The 12,576-nt window shown below is 58.9% G+C and overlaps 4 protein-coding genes across 4 annotated transcripts; 2 read left to right on the plus strand and 2 right to left on the minus strand.

Moving 5' to 3' along the window:
* Positions 1-414: 414 nt before the first annotated feature.
* On the plus strand, positions 415-5,379 carry PSEUBRA_004418 (Helicase, C-terminal; the record flags this gene model as incomplete). Its single annotated transcript, XM_059465300.1, has 1 exon — positions 415-5,379. One exon carries the CDS (start codon positions 415-417, stop codon positions 5,377-5,379), a length of 4,965 nt encoding a protein of 1,654 aa, XP_059320552.1.
* A 350-nt stretch (positions 5,380-5,729) lies between these two features.
* On the minus strand, positions 5,730-6,683 carry PSEUBRA_004419 (Nucleoside phosphorylase domain protein; the record flags this gene model as incomplete). The annotated part of the gene is made up of 1 exon (XM_016437986.1): positions 5,730-6,683. The coding sequence occupies one exon, from the start codon at positions 6,681-6,683 to the stop codon at positions 5,730-5,732; it is 954 nt and encodes a 317-aa protein (XP_016291502.1).
* Positions 6,684-7,098: 415 nt separating this feature from the next.
* On the minus strand, positions 7,099-9,522 carry PSEUBRA_004420 (GTP binding domain protein; the record flags this gene model as incomplete). The annotated part of the gene is made up of 1 exon (XM_016437984.1): positions 7,099-9,522. The coding sequence occupies one exon, from the start codon at positions 9,520-9,522 to the stop codon at positions 7,099-7,101; it is 2,424 nt and encodes an 807-aa protein (XP_016291503.1).
* A 707-nt stretch (positions 9,523-10,229) lies between these two features.
* On the plus strand, positions 10,230-12,410 carry PSEUBRA_004421 (NLI interacting factor; the record flags this gene model as incomplete). Its single annotated transcript, XM_016437962.1, has 1 exon — positions 10,230-12,410. One exon carries the CDS (start codon positions 10,230-10,232, stop codon positions 12,408-12,410), a length of 2,181 nt encoding a protein of 726 aa, XP_016291504.1.
* Between the last annotated feature and the right edge of the window lie 166 nt (positions 12,411-12,576).

Raw genomic sequence — 12,576 nt, forward strand, 5'->3', positions numbered from 1 at the left:
ATACATACCTGTTCGCACTCGGCGATCCTCCCGATATCACTACCGCCACATCGAGCTCTTTCAAGCTACCTGCATCGCGGCCCGACTTCTGACCGTCTCCGCTCGCCGCCCACATCACGACCCCGCAAACCTTGAGACAGCCGATAGGCACGACGTGGCCGCTGATTGTGAGCCGATCCCGCTTGCACACCTTCACATAGTCTCTGAACTCATCTATGCTTGCAGCCGTCCCTATCAGCCACGATTGAGCTAGGCCTCACACGGACTAGGAGCGAGTCGTACCTCAGATCGCTGGTCGTCCGACAAACTGCAAGGTTCGACCTTGGCACGGCTTCCCGATCCAGGCTCTCGGCTTCAAGATAGAATTCTACCGAAGTGACTCTCCAAGCGGACCTTTAGCAGAAGTGTGTCGACATGACGGACCTCGGTAGCAGCTCAGATACGCTCGAGGAGATCGACGACCCTTCCGAGCTCCTGTCACGGCCGCTCGAGCCCGTTCCGCTGGTCAAGCCTCCGCCACAAGAGCCATCGCATACAAGCCCGCAGCGGAAGCGCTTGCTCCCGCCGGGCTACGGCACTTCCACTGCCAATGGGAGCTCGTCTGGTTCTTCGCGACCAGCCGTATGGAGGCCTGCCAACGCCAGTATGCCCGCCGCGTCGTTTTCTGGAACATCCTCGGCAAACGACATGATCATCGGAGGCAGCGGTGCTCGCGTTCCCACTCAATTCCTCGACTCAAACGGCAGCTTTTCAAAATCGTCACAACCGCTCCATTCGGTCCCGTCTTCTGCGTCGAGCTCTTCATCGCATGCTCCGCAGATGCCAGGAGCGTTCCCTGCATCCAACCAGAAGCCTCCCTCCGCAGCATTCCAAGCATCTGCATCGTCGACTTCGAAAGCAGCGCCTCCGAGCTCCTTCTCCAAGTGGAACGATCGGCCAGTGGTCGACCTGACGCTAGACAGCGACGACGAGGACGAAAAGAAGCCAGCAGGCATCAACGGCGGCTCGAGCAGTACCCCGATCCATGTGCAGGACCGCAAGCCCCACGCTTCCGCAGAGTCATCCGCAGGTTCTTCGGCTTTGATGCTTCCGCAGGGCAACGGCACCACTGGGAATGCATCCTCGTCAAAGACGGCTTTGCCCGTTGCGGACGATGATGACGATGAGCCAGTCCTCGTCTCCCTCAAGACGAGAACGCCAGAGGAGTTCGAAATAGATCACGTCAAGTCCAACGCGATCGTATGTGCAGGCATGATCAACGCCGTCGTCCTGTGCATGCACGGTCTGCCGCCGTCGCTCACTTTCGATGGCACATCGGGCCAAGAGCCCCCTGCGGATCCCAACTTCAGCCGCGAGAACTGGCTCGGCGCATCGCGCTTTTGGGTCGAGCCTGGGTTCAGACCCGTGATGCTGCATCTGTCCAATCCGTCCGGCTTACCGCCCTCGAACAGGTCGCTGCCGGGAGGCTGGTCGTACACCGCCATGCCGGCTCAGAAAACCGAGATCAACGTCAGTGTGATCATTCCCCCTCGCGCTCGGTTCCCGCACTTGTCTCCCGAGGACGCCAAGAAGGAAGGTCCGGCTGTGGAACCGGCGTTCGGTATGCTCGCAGAGAAGTTTGTCACCTCGATGGAGCCCTTGCTTCGCCTGAACAAGGTCCGCTGCGAGGCTCGCTGCAGGATGGTACCCACCGGACGAGGGCAGAACTTTCTGCATTACCTCGAGGTCCTCTTATTCGCTCGTCGCCCCGATCTCAACCTGGTTTCGGACCGCCTGTCGGCGTACGGCATTCAGCTCGAGCATCCTCTTTCCTACTTTCCGGAGGACTACCCTACCGAGCCGCAGTATCAGAACCCGCACAATCCGCCAGTGGGCGGGATGCGGAACGACGCGGGGATGTATAGCGGCATCTATCGCGGCGCTGGCGTCGGAACGAGCGTCCAGAATCGCGAGCTGACGGAGAAGGAGAAGAAGGCACAGGTCGATGCCATCTACTCGAGCATCCGGAGTGGCGAGGACTTGGCTGCTGTAGAGCCGGTGGAGCTCATTTCGACCAAATTGCTCCAACACCAAAAGCAGGCGCTTGGCTTTCTGCTCAATCGCGAAAGGGATCGCCGCTGGCCGGAGCTGCTTGTGGAACCTGCCATCGAGGTGGACGCGGAGGAAGACGCTGGAAGCGTTAAGAATGGGTCGGTCAAGGCCGAGCCTTCCCAGAGCAGCCGCAACGGCTCCGGTCCGAGCGATTCAGCCCGGAAAGACGTCAAAGGCAAGGGCAAGGCTGAAAAGGCGGTCGATGAGGACTCCATCTCGCTCTGGAAGGTGCGCAAAGGCATGAACGGCAAGGTGCGGGCCTGGCGCAACTTGATCACAGACCGAGAGACGATGATGCAGCCTCGCATCTGTCGCGGCGCCATTCTGGCCGACGACATGGGCCTAGGCAAGACAATTACCACCCTCGCCCTCATCGCGCACACTCGCAAGGAGGCCAAAGAGTTCGGACTGTCCAAAGTGGAGCGCGATGCTAAGGTCGAGCTCACGCAAGCGATGCAGTTGGCGAGCGTCTCCAGCGCCGCCGTGTCTCGGGAGGCAGAAAGACGCAACGGCGTCGGCAAGGTCCACAGCCGCCAGGCGATCAGGCTGCACGATTCAGACGACGACGAGCCAATGACGGACGCGGACGCAGAGAGCGACCCAGACGACAGCGACTCGGCGCCAGCCATGTCGCTGGCCGTCCACGGCGCACCCGCCGCTGCCAAGACAAGCCCGGCGAAAGGCAAAGGCAAGAAGCCGAAGAAGGACAAGATCGATCCCGAGGCTTTGCAGCGTAAACATCTTGAGCGTCGCAGTCGCGCCACGTTGATCGTTTGCCCCTTGTCCGTGGTATCTAACTGGGAAGAGCAGTGCAAGGAGCATTGGCATCGACGTAAGCTGCCGTCGATCTACATCTACCACGGTCCGTCGCGAGCCACCAACATCAAGTGGATTGCCGATCACGACATCGTCCTCACGACATACTCGACACTCGGATCTGAGTTCTCGCACCAGACTACGTGGATGACCGAGGACAACCGCAATGATGACGAGAAGAAGAAGGCCTTTGGCAAAGCCGCCGCTCGCGAGAGTCACTCGCCTGACGATGATGATGACGACGATGACGTCTTTATGGTCAATGGAGATGGCGATCCGATCGAAGGTACGAATGGCAAATCGAGCACGGACAAGAAAGGCAAGAAGCGTCGACGAAAGCCTGCCAAGGAAGCACTCAATCCTCTACAGCGGATCGAATGGTTCCGCATCGTTCTCGACGAGGCGCACACAATCAAGGGTGCCGGCACGTGGCAATCGAGAGCCACATGTAACCTCTCTGCGCAGCGTCGACTCTGCCTGACGGGTACGCCAATCCAGAACACGATCAACGATCTTTACGCCCTCGTCAAATTTCTCCGCCTCGAGCCATTCATGGATCGCGCCATGTGGAACGAGTTCTGCGGCCAACGCGAGACGTATCATTTGCGGTCGAAAGGCAAAGACGACGAGCCGATCGACTCGGCCAATGTCGGCCACGTTCAGATCTTGATGAAGTTCTTGGCGCTTCGTCGTCAAAAGACGACAAAGACGGCCGATGGCAAGATGCTTCTCACACTGCCACCTAAGCTGAGCAAGACGGAGTACCTCGACTTTGAAGAACGGGAGAAGGCGCGCTACCAGGCGCTGCACGACAAGTACCGCGAAGACTTCGAGGAGATGATGGCCAAGGATTCGGTTGGCAACAACTATGCAACGATCTTGCACGAGATTCTCAACCTGCGTATGACCTGCGATCATCCCTCCCTGGTCGATGTTAGCAAGGACGCGAAACTCAGAGGTATGGGTGCGGACCTGTCCGAGGCGATCAGGCTAGATGGCCTAAACCGAGAGAGGGCAGCAATCCTCTTCGACGTCTTCCGAGAGGGCGATATGGCCTTCTGCTCAGATTGTCAGGCGGATCTGACGACCAGCTTAGACGGCGATGGTTCGAATCGAGATGCGCAGGAGCTAGCCGACGCGCTTGACATCGCGGCCTTTGACTCGCGCGATGGCAAAGGTTCGCGCAAACGAACCAAGATTGAGCCAGGATTCGGATCAGGGATGACGTCCGGCATGATATCCAGAGATGGACTGGAGACAGCAGGCGGCAGTGCAGCACGACCTGTTGTGACTCGATGTCAGCACCTTTTCTGCTCAACCTGCTTCCGCCGCATGATCGGCTTCCCTTGGCCAGACGTGAGCGCTTCGGATGTCGGCAATTGCCCGTCTTGCCAGCATTCCTTGCAGCTCGCTCTCGACGCCATCGAATTGGAGCCGTCCGATATGGTTGGCCTCAATGGCGATCAGATGGAACGCAAGGCGGACGGAGACAGCGACTTCATCGACGACGAAGTCGAAGCCGAGACAAAGCTCAAGAGGCGTGCAGACGAGGATTCGGATTTGGACGAACCGGCCGACGACTTTGACTGGGGCAGCGACGATGACATCAAGCCACGAACGAACAAGCCCAAAGCGCCTCGGAAGAACGGCAAGTCGTCCGGCAGCGTCCCTCGACGTCCCCTCGGCGATCTTTCCCTGGAAGGCCGAAAGGACCTGTCGACCAAGATCCGCGCGCTCATCACCGACTTGCTGCCGTTCTCCAAGTGCAATCCGCACTCGGCGCTGTTCGATCCGACGGCGCCTCGGCTCCTCCACATCGACACCAAGACGTCGGAAGATGAACAGATTCGAAACCTCGAGGAGCCTGTTGTCGTCATCCAAAAGCCGCCGCCGGCCGTCACCTCCAGCGGCTTGCTAGGAAAGCTCGATCAATCCTACGAAGCCCTCGAGTCCTACGATCCCGTCAAGAGTGTCGTGTTCTCGCAGTGGACCAAGATGCTGGACCGTATCCAGAAATCGCTCTCACTCACTGGCATCCGATACGTCCGACTGGACGGGACGATGAAGCGATCCGACCGCACCGCAGCACTGGAGACCTTCCGCACGGATCCGTGTGTCGAAGTCCTTCTCGTGTCGCTGCGTGCCGGAGGTACCGGTCTCAACCTCGTCACCGCATGCCGCGCCTACCTGATGGATCCCTACTGGAACCCGGCCGTCGAGAATCAGGGTCTCGACCGAATTCACCGCATGGGTCAGACCCGCCCGGTCATCACGACCAAGTACATCATCCGCCAAAGCATCGAAGAGAACATGTTGCGGCTGCAGAAGCGAAAGATGATGCTCGCCGAGAAGGTGGGCAACAAGCGCCAGATCGGAGATATGGTCCCGGCGAGCGCCCAGGCGAGGCGTGACGAGAGGAGGGAGGAGCTTAGGATTCTGTTTGGCACTTCGGATGGTGGGGTCAAGCTGTGAGTGGCAGCGAGTCGGAGCAGCTGCCTCTTCCCGTTTGTTTCGTTTCAGCATGACATCAAGCATCGGAATCCATTGAAACACCAGATTGCCACACGAGATCGATGTGAAGTCTGCTGTGCACTCGTCAAGAGCCTCTACATCTTTGATCAGACCCCGGTGAATCTTCATGATTCCATCATCACGTCTATCATCTTTGAATGTGTCTGTGTGTGATTAGCGATGTATGTGTAACGAAGTATGGCGTCGGGACGTCCATGGCGCTGCGTCGAGGCGTCAGGCGGCCAATCGGACGAAGATCAGGACCGCTAACTATCGTCTCGTCGAAACTCGTCCCGCGTCCATCCTGCCCTCTACTCCCGTGCGAACCAAGGATGCAAGAAGCGCAAGTTCTGCTTGGCCTTATCATCGATAACGTCGCTTCGAGTCATGATGCTGAACTTCATGCTGTCCTTGATGCCCTTGATGCTTGGTTTGTCGTCGCTGTCGACTTCCTGTGCGATGCGATCGAGCAGCTTGGTGGTGACGACATTGCTCGCCTCGACGTTGGCCTTCAGACTCTCCATGACCTCGGCGACGTTGACGGCGGCGCTGCTGGGTCTCCAAGCGTCGTAGTCGGTGGCCGTTGCGATGAGGACATATGCCAGCTCTGCTTCCCTCGCGAGCTTGGCTTCGGGGAGGACGGACATGTTGATGATGTCTCCTCCCCACGCGCGGTACATCAGACTCTCGGCGCGAGTGCTGAATTGGGGCCCTTCCATGCATACCACCGTCTTTCCTTCATGCACCTTGACATCCGGGCTGTGCTCCTTGAGCGTCTCCTTCACAGTTTCGTGCACGATCGGTCGCAGAACCTCGCAGAAGGGATCTCCAAACCCAGCATGTGCCACCACCCCTTCCTCCTCGCCGAACCCAAAAAAGCTCGCTCTCCTCACACCCTTGGTGCGATCAATGATCTGACTCGGAATGACGAAATCCTTTGGCGCAATTTCCTCCCTCAAACTGCCCACGGCGGAGAACGCAAGTACGGCCTTGACGCCGAGATGCTTGAGCGCAGCCATGTTGGCGAGGTTGGGCACATTGCTGGGCAGAATGGCGTGGTTTCGCCCATGACGCGCGAGGAAGGCGACATGGTTGCCGGCGGTCGTTTTGGCGATGGTGATGGGCGAAGAGGGGGAGCCCCAGGGGGTGGTAACGCTGATCTCGGCGACCGGGGAGATGGACGAGAGCTTGTACAACCCAGAACCACCGATGACGCCGATGGTGATGGGCGGGCCGTCCCAGGTTTGAAGTGTAGGCACGGACATCCTGCGATTGACTGTTCGGATGGAGATCCAACGGGTGAAGGGTGGTGATGGTGTGAAGGCGGAACGAAGGTGCGCAAGCATGGGGAGAAGAAGAAAGGCCTTTTTTTGGGGTCCGCCGGCGAGAAGAATTGGAAAAATTGGACGCTCAGACCAGGTGCTCGCACGCCATCTTGCAGATCCCAGCCCTTTTTCCTGCCGAGAAACGTGGACTTGCTTTGCATGAGGCCGAAGAGGGCCCGCAATACAAGCATGCTGATGGCGATGATGTCGCCTTGGATGCGCTCCAACCTCTCGCGGTATGTGAAAGTGTATATATTGCTTGAGTATATCATTGCATGCTAACTATGCTGTGCGGTCGCTATGGTAAGCGACAGCGCTGGTTGGGTATTTGCTTTTGGAGACGCTTGCATCGAAGCTACTCTTCTCCTGGTTCATCCACTTCTTCTTCTTCGTCCTCTTCTTCGTCATCTTCGTCATCGTCTCCATCTTCGACGGCGAGGGCGCTGAAGAGCGAGTTGGTCGATCCGCCCAGCCCACCTGTACCTTCGTCCTCTTCGTCATCATCATCCTCGTCCTCGCTTTCGACAGCGCCAAAGTCGAACCTGACCTTTCTGGCGATTGCCTCGTCGTCGTCGCTTGCGTCGCTGCTCTTCTTCTTCTCGTCCTCATCCTCTCCTTCGCGTTCGTCCTCATCGTCTGGGTTGGGAGCCGTGAGCAGATCCGTTCCACCCACAGTCGCGTCCTGAGCTGTCGTATCCTGTCCCTCTTGGATCCAGATACCTTCGCCCATACTCCTCTCATCGCTCTGCCCGCCCGTCGGCGGCCGGAACGCCCACTTGATGCGTCCCTCGGCCACTGCGCGCATGACCAAATTCCCCGCCCGATTCACATCCCACCGGTTCGCCTTGGCCGTCTTGAACATGTACCGTCTCGCCACGGCCTCGAGCACTTTGACGCCCGTCCACGTCTCCCTTCCCTCCTCCGCCTCATCTTCCTCACGTGGGTACTCGAGCTGGAGCACTTTTTCCAATGCGATATGCTCCCCAACGAACCGCACGCACGAGGTGATCGCCTGCACCTGCGAGATGGCCAGGATCGCTCCCATGACCTGCATCTCCATGCCGATGAGGCTGGGGAAGACCAGACCGGGCGAGTCGCACAGTCGGATTTGACCGCGGTGGGTCTCTTCACCCACCGCCTTCGGCTTGTCCGCTGTGTCGGCTGGGGCAGAAGAGGTGGAGAGGGGCACGATAAAGTGCGTCTGGAAGTGCTTCGTCTTGCCGGGCGTCTTGGAGGCGCGTACGACTTTCGAGCCGAACAGTGCGTTGAGCAGGCTCGATTTGCCCACGTTGGGCTGGCCGATCAGACCGATGGTGAGATAGGGAAGGTGAGCGCGAGTCTCTTTTGGATCCATGCTCGCACTCGGATCTGTGGCCTTTGGCGACTGCTCCGCGTGTGATTCCTCTGCCACGCCTTCGGACTGCAAGCCTTCGGTGTGAAGCTGAACTCGGCGCTCGACACCGTCCCAGTCCGTGTCGGTGGCACAGGGCGGCTTCCAGTCTTGAATCTTTCTCGCATCGTCACGCACGATCTGCGGCGGCGTGATGAGATCGCTGTGCGCCTTTCGAAGTGCCGCGAAGAGGTCCTTCCGCGAATGCGGCGATAGATAGGGCGCGAACCTCGTCCTCGACCCTTGCCCCTCCATACGCTCGAGCTTGGCATAGCTCTCTGTAGCTACCACCTCCCATCTCGGATACAGCTGCTTGAGATACACCTTCCAGGCATCGACGATGTCCTTGGGTACGATATCCGCTTTGGTGAGGACAATGATGACTTTGAGTCGCATGTACCTCTCCAAGAATCCGATCAAACTTGGTGGAAGGTGCAGCAACGGGCATCGTGCGTCTGCGAGCACGCATACGAGATCACTGCGTTCGCAAACACGCCACAGCTGGCGATACACCTCGATGTTGCGTTCGTACAAGCTGCCGATGACGGATGTGCCGGGGGACGGACGATGCTGGAGCAGCTGAGAGATGCTATCCTGCGATGCTATGGTGGAGACCATACGGCTGCCGCCCATTGCTGACGGCGTTGAGGGGGCAAAAGCGGCCTTGTCGTCGGATCGAGTGTGCGAGGTCAAGCCGGCGAACATGGGCGACGAGGTGAAGAAGGCTCGTTCGACAACGGCATCTGTCTTACGAAGCCACTGCCGAAAGACTTCCTGTTCCTGAGAGTGGATTGTCTTGGTGTCCATGTCGGATCGCCACTTTGGTCGCTTCGGGAGGCGAAGCTCGCCGGTCTCTTCGATGCCCGTGATACCTGGGTCTTCGGTCTCGTCGACTTCGTCTTCTGACGAGCTGCCGTCCTGATCTCGACTCTGGCCAGGTTTCGGGTTTCCGTTGAGCCAGCCAGCGAGGGGATGCGAGTCTCGTTCTTCCTTCTTGCTATGCTCTTGGTCCACGAGACGCTGATGATTCTCGGCCCGGGCTCGACCGAACCTCGAGTAGTCGAACCGTGTGAGCTCGTCGGGGATAGGTCGCCTGAGGTCGGCATAGGAGGCGAGGATGTTGAGCCGCTCCAGCACGGGAGGCGAGAGCTTGGAGAAGGCAGATTCCTCAAGCTGGACTGTTCGTCTGCGTGATTCGAAAGCGGCCTGCTGATCTGGTGGTAGCAGGCCAGATCTACCGATCCTGCCTCCAGCAGCAGCAGCGCCTCCTCGCCCTCTTCCCCGCCCACGGCCACGACCCGCCTTGCCGCCTCGACCTTCGCCATCTTCGGCACTGCCACCTGCTCGACGCAGTTTGGCTTTCTGTGCCTTTGACGCCTTCTTGACCATCTTGCGTCGATACGAGCCTGACTGTTGTTGGTTGTCAGAGGGATGATGACGAGCAAGTGGACAGGCTGGGCTCTTGACAAAATTTAAGCTCGAGACCTCCACTTTCTGCAACGTAACACTTTCGAGGATTTGGAAAAGGTGGCTCGACCGTTGGATTGCTGCAGCCCAATCCACGCGACGTGCAAAGGCGATCCTTTTTCTGACTGAGCCTGGAACCCTGTGTCACAAGTCCGCATCCACTCGCACTCACCACACGACTCGAGCCGCGTCCTTTTTGCCTTTCAACGGCTGTGAGGGAGAACCCTTAGCCAAGCCCACGCGCTCGTCCAATTCCCATATAAGGCGACGCCAAAAAGGCCGGACAAACCGCCAAAAAATTGCCCGAGCCTGCGCACAGACTCTCAAGTTTTTGCGGTCCTAAAGCCTCTTCCCCGCATCTTCTCGGCTCAGCATCGACTTGTTCAACATCACTCCGGACATCATCGAGATCAACACATCCAGCAAGGCCCTGTAGCAGGCTGCATCGAATCGGAAACAGACCACGCCAATTAGCCTTGCATTCAGGTCTCATGTCTCGCCCTTCACAATCAGTCCGTTGCACAGCCGAAGCTTCCACACACCAGCTCCGGTCGTGACCACCCGCAGGCAATCTATCCGCAAGCATCCTCACGAACAACCAAGCAGCCGTTCAGGCATCCTACACAGTCATGTCGCAAGCACAGGAAGACTGCAAGCACCCCGTGCAGCTGTTCGGCATGTGTGCGGTCTGCGGTGCACCCGTCGACGCCGATTCAGAAAAATCCGCCTCGCTCTCGGTCATGCACTCCAGCGCCGCTGTCAAAGTATCCGCCGAGGAAGCGCAGCGTCTCGATTCGGAAACCACCAACCATCTGCTCTCGCAGCGCAAGCTCGCCCTCATTGTTGATCTCGACCAGACGGTCATCCACGCGACCGTCGACCCCACCGTCGGCGAGTGGATGCGGGACGAGTCCAATCCGAATTACGAAGCGCTCAAGTCCGTCGGCAAGTTCCGTCTGGGCATAGATGGGGAAGAGATCAAGGACGAGGACTCTTCCGCCCCCCAAGACGCCGCTGCAGCACTCCGCGCCTCGCGTGCCTGCTGGTACTACGTCAAACCGCGCCCTGGTGTTCCCGAGATCCTCCACAAGCTATCGACCAAGTACGAGCTGCACGTCTACACCATGGGCACCCGCAGCTACGCCAACTGCGTCTGCAAGCTCATCGACCCCGACGCGTCGATCTTTGGCAACCGCATCCTGTCGAGGGACGAAAACGGCAGCTTAGTGCGAAAGAGTCTGAGCAGGCTGTTTCCGGTGGATCACAGCATGGTGGTGATCATCGATGATCGGGAGGATGTATGGAGTAGGAGTCCGAACCTGCTGCCGGTGCTGCCGTACGAATTCTTTGTGGGTATTGGGGATATCAATGCGACGTTCTTGCCGACGTTGCCAGCGGTGCCGGGACCGACGGCGGATGCGGTCGCCAGTACTTCAGCGGTCAAGCTCGACACGCCAAGCCTCGCCTCGACGCCTGGATCGGAAAGCGGGAGCAACGGCAGCACACCACCGAGCTCGCCGGACGTGGTCGAAGAAGCCGTGCAGAAGGCCGAAAGTGAGGGCCGCACGGAGGAGGAGCTGGCAGCGATCCGCGAAGCAGCCAAGCACCTCGCAGCCCAGTCCGAGCAGCTGCAGACCAAGCTGGCCGAGCAGCGCGAGGCGAGACCGTTGGCCAAGATGCAGGAGGCGCTGGATGTCAAGTTGGGTAAGCACAGTAATGGTGCGTCGCGGTCGGGCACTGCCACGCCCAATGGCAACGGCGACAGCCCCACCACACCAACTGTAGTGGAAGAGGACGGCACCACGGCGGAGATTGGCAGCACAACACCAACAACAGAGGTACCAGTGCAAGCCGAAAGCTCGGCATCAACAAGCACCCTCCCCACACTTCCACCGCCACCACCACCACCGCCACCCCGATCGCACGCCGTCCTCGTCGACGATGATACCGAGCTCGATCGTGTCTTTTCCATCCTCGACTCTCTCCACACCGAATGGTACGCTGCGTACGACGCCCGCTCACCCTCATCACCTACAAAACCCTCGGTCGTCTCCCTCATCAACGAGCGCAAATCCCGCATCCTCGCCGGGTGCACCATCGTCTTCTCGTCCCTGATCCCCTTCGGCGCGGACCCATCCAAGTCGGACCTGTGGGCGATAGCGCGAGAGTTCGGTGCGACGCCAGAGGCGGAAATCGAGCCGGGTCGAACCACACACGTGGTCGCCGCTCAGCCAGGGACGAAGAAGGTGCACCAGGCGATGCGACTACGGGAACGCGGGTTGGAAGTTGTCTGGCCGAGCTGGTTTCACGTTTCGACCAGCCGGTGGGCGAGACAGGACGAGAGGCTGTATCGGATCAGTTCGGGGGAGAACGTTGCGGCTGCTGCGACGGTCGAGGCCAAGATTGGGGTTGCTGAGAGCGACGCACCGCCCAAACTGGACCGTGGAGAGACAGAGAAGGTGGACGAGGCGGAGAAAGGGGAGACGTTTGAAAGCGAGCTCAACGAGATGGACTGGAGCGCGGCAGCTGACGAAGTGGATGCGTACCTCGACAGTGCTACCACCGCAAGCAATACGTCCTCACCGTCGCCCTCAATGCTCGCCGATGCCGACCTGGGCGAGGTCGACGAGGCTGATGTGTTGGAAGGGGGCACCCGCAAACGACCCCGCGAGGACGACGTACACGAAGCAGACTTCGCCGAGACCGATGGCAAGAAACACCGAGGAGACGAGGACGAAGAGGACGACGACGACGAGGGCTTCCTAGACGATTTGGCCGAGGAACTCGATGGTCAGCTGGACAACGAATAGCCCCACCACCATGTACTTTATACTTTGGAAACCATCTCATCTTTTCTCGAAGCGAACATCCACATTGACCTTCCCACACACGCACAGATGAGAAACACGAATCCATTTCGAGAGACAAAAAAGGTCTGAGCACTGTAAAATAAACAGGCGACCTCTCATAGCAAAA

Source organism: Kalmanozyma brasiliensis (assembly GCF_000497045.1).
Source record: "Kalmanozyma brasiliensis GHG001 unplaced genomic scaffold PSEUBRA_SCAF3, whole genome shotgun sequence".
Lineage (NCBI taxonomy): Eukaryota > Fungi > Basidiomycota > Ustilaginomycetes > Ustilaginales > Kalmanozyma > Kalmanozyma brasiliensis.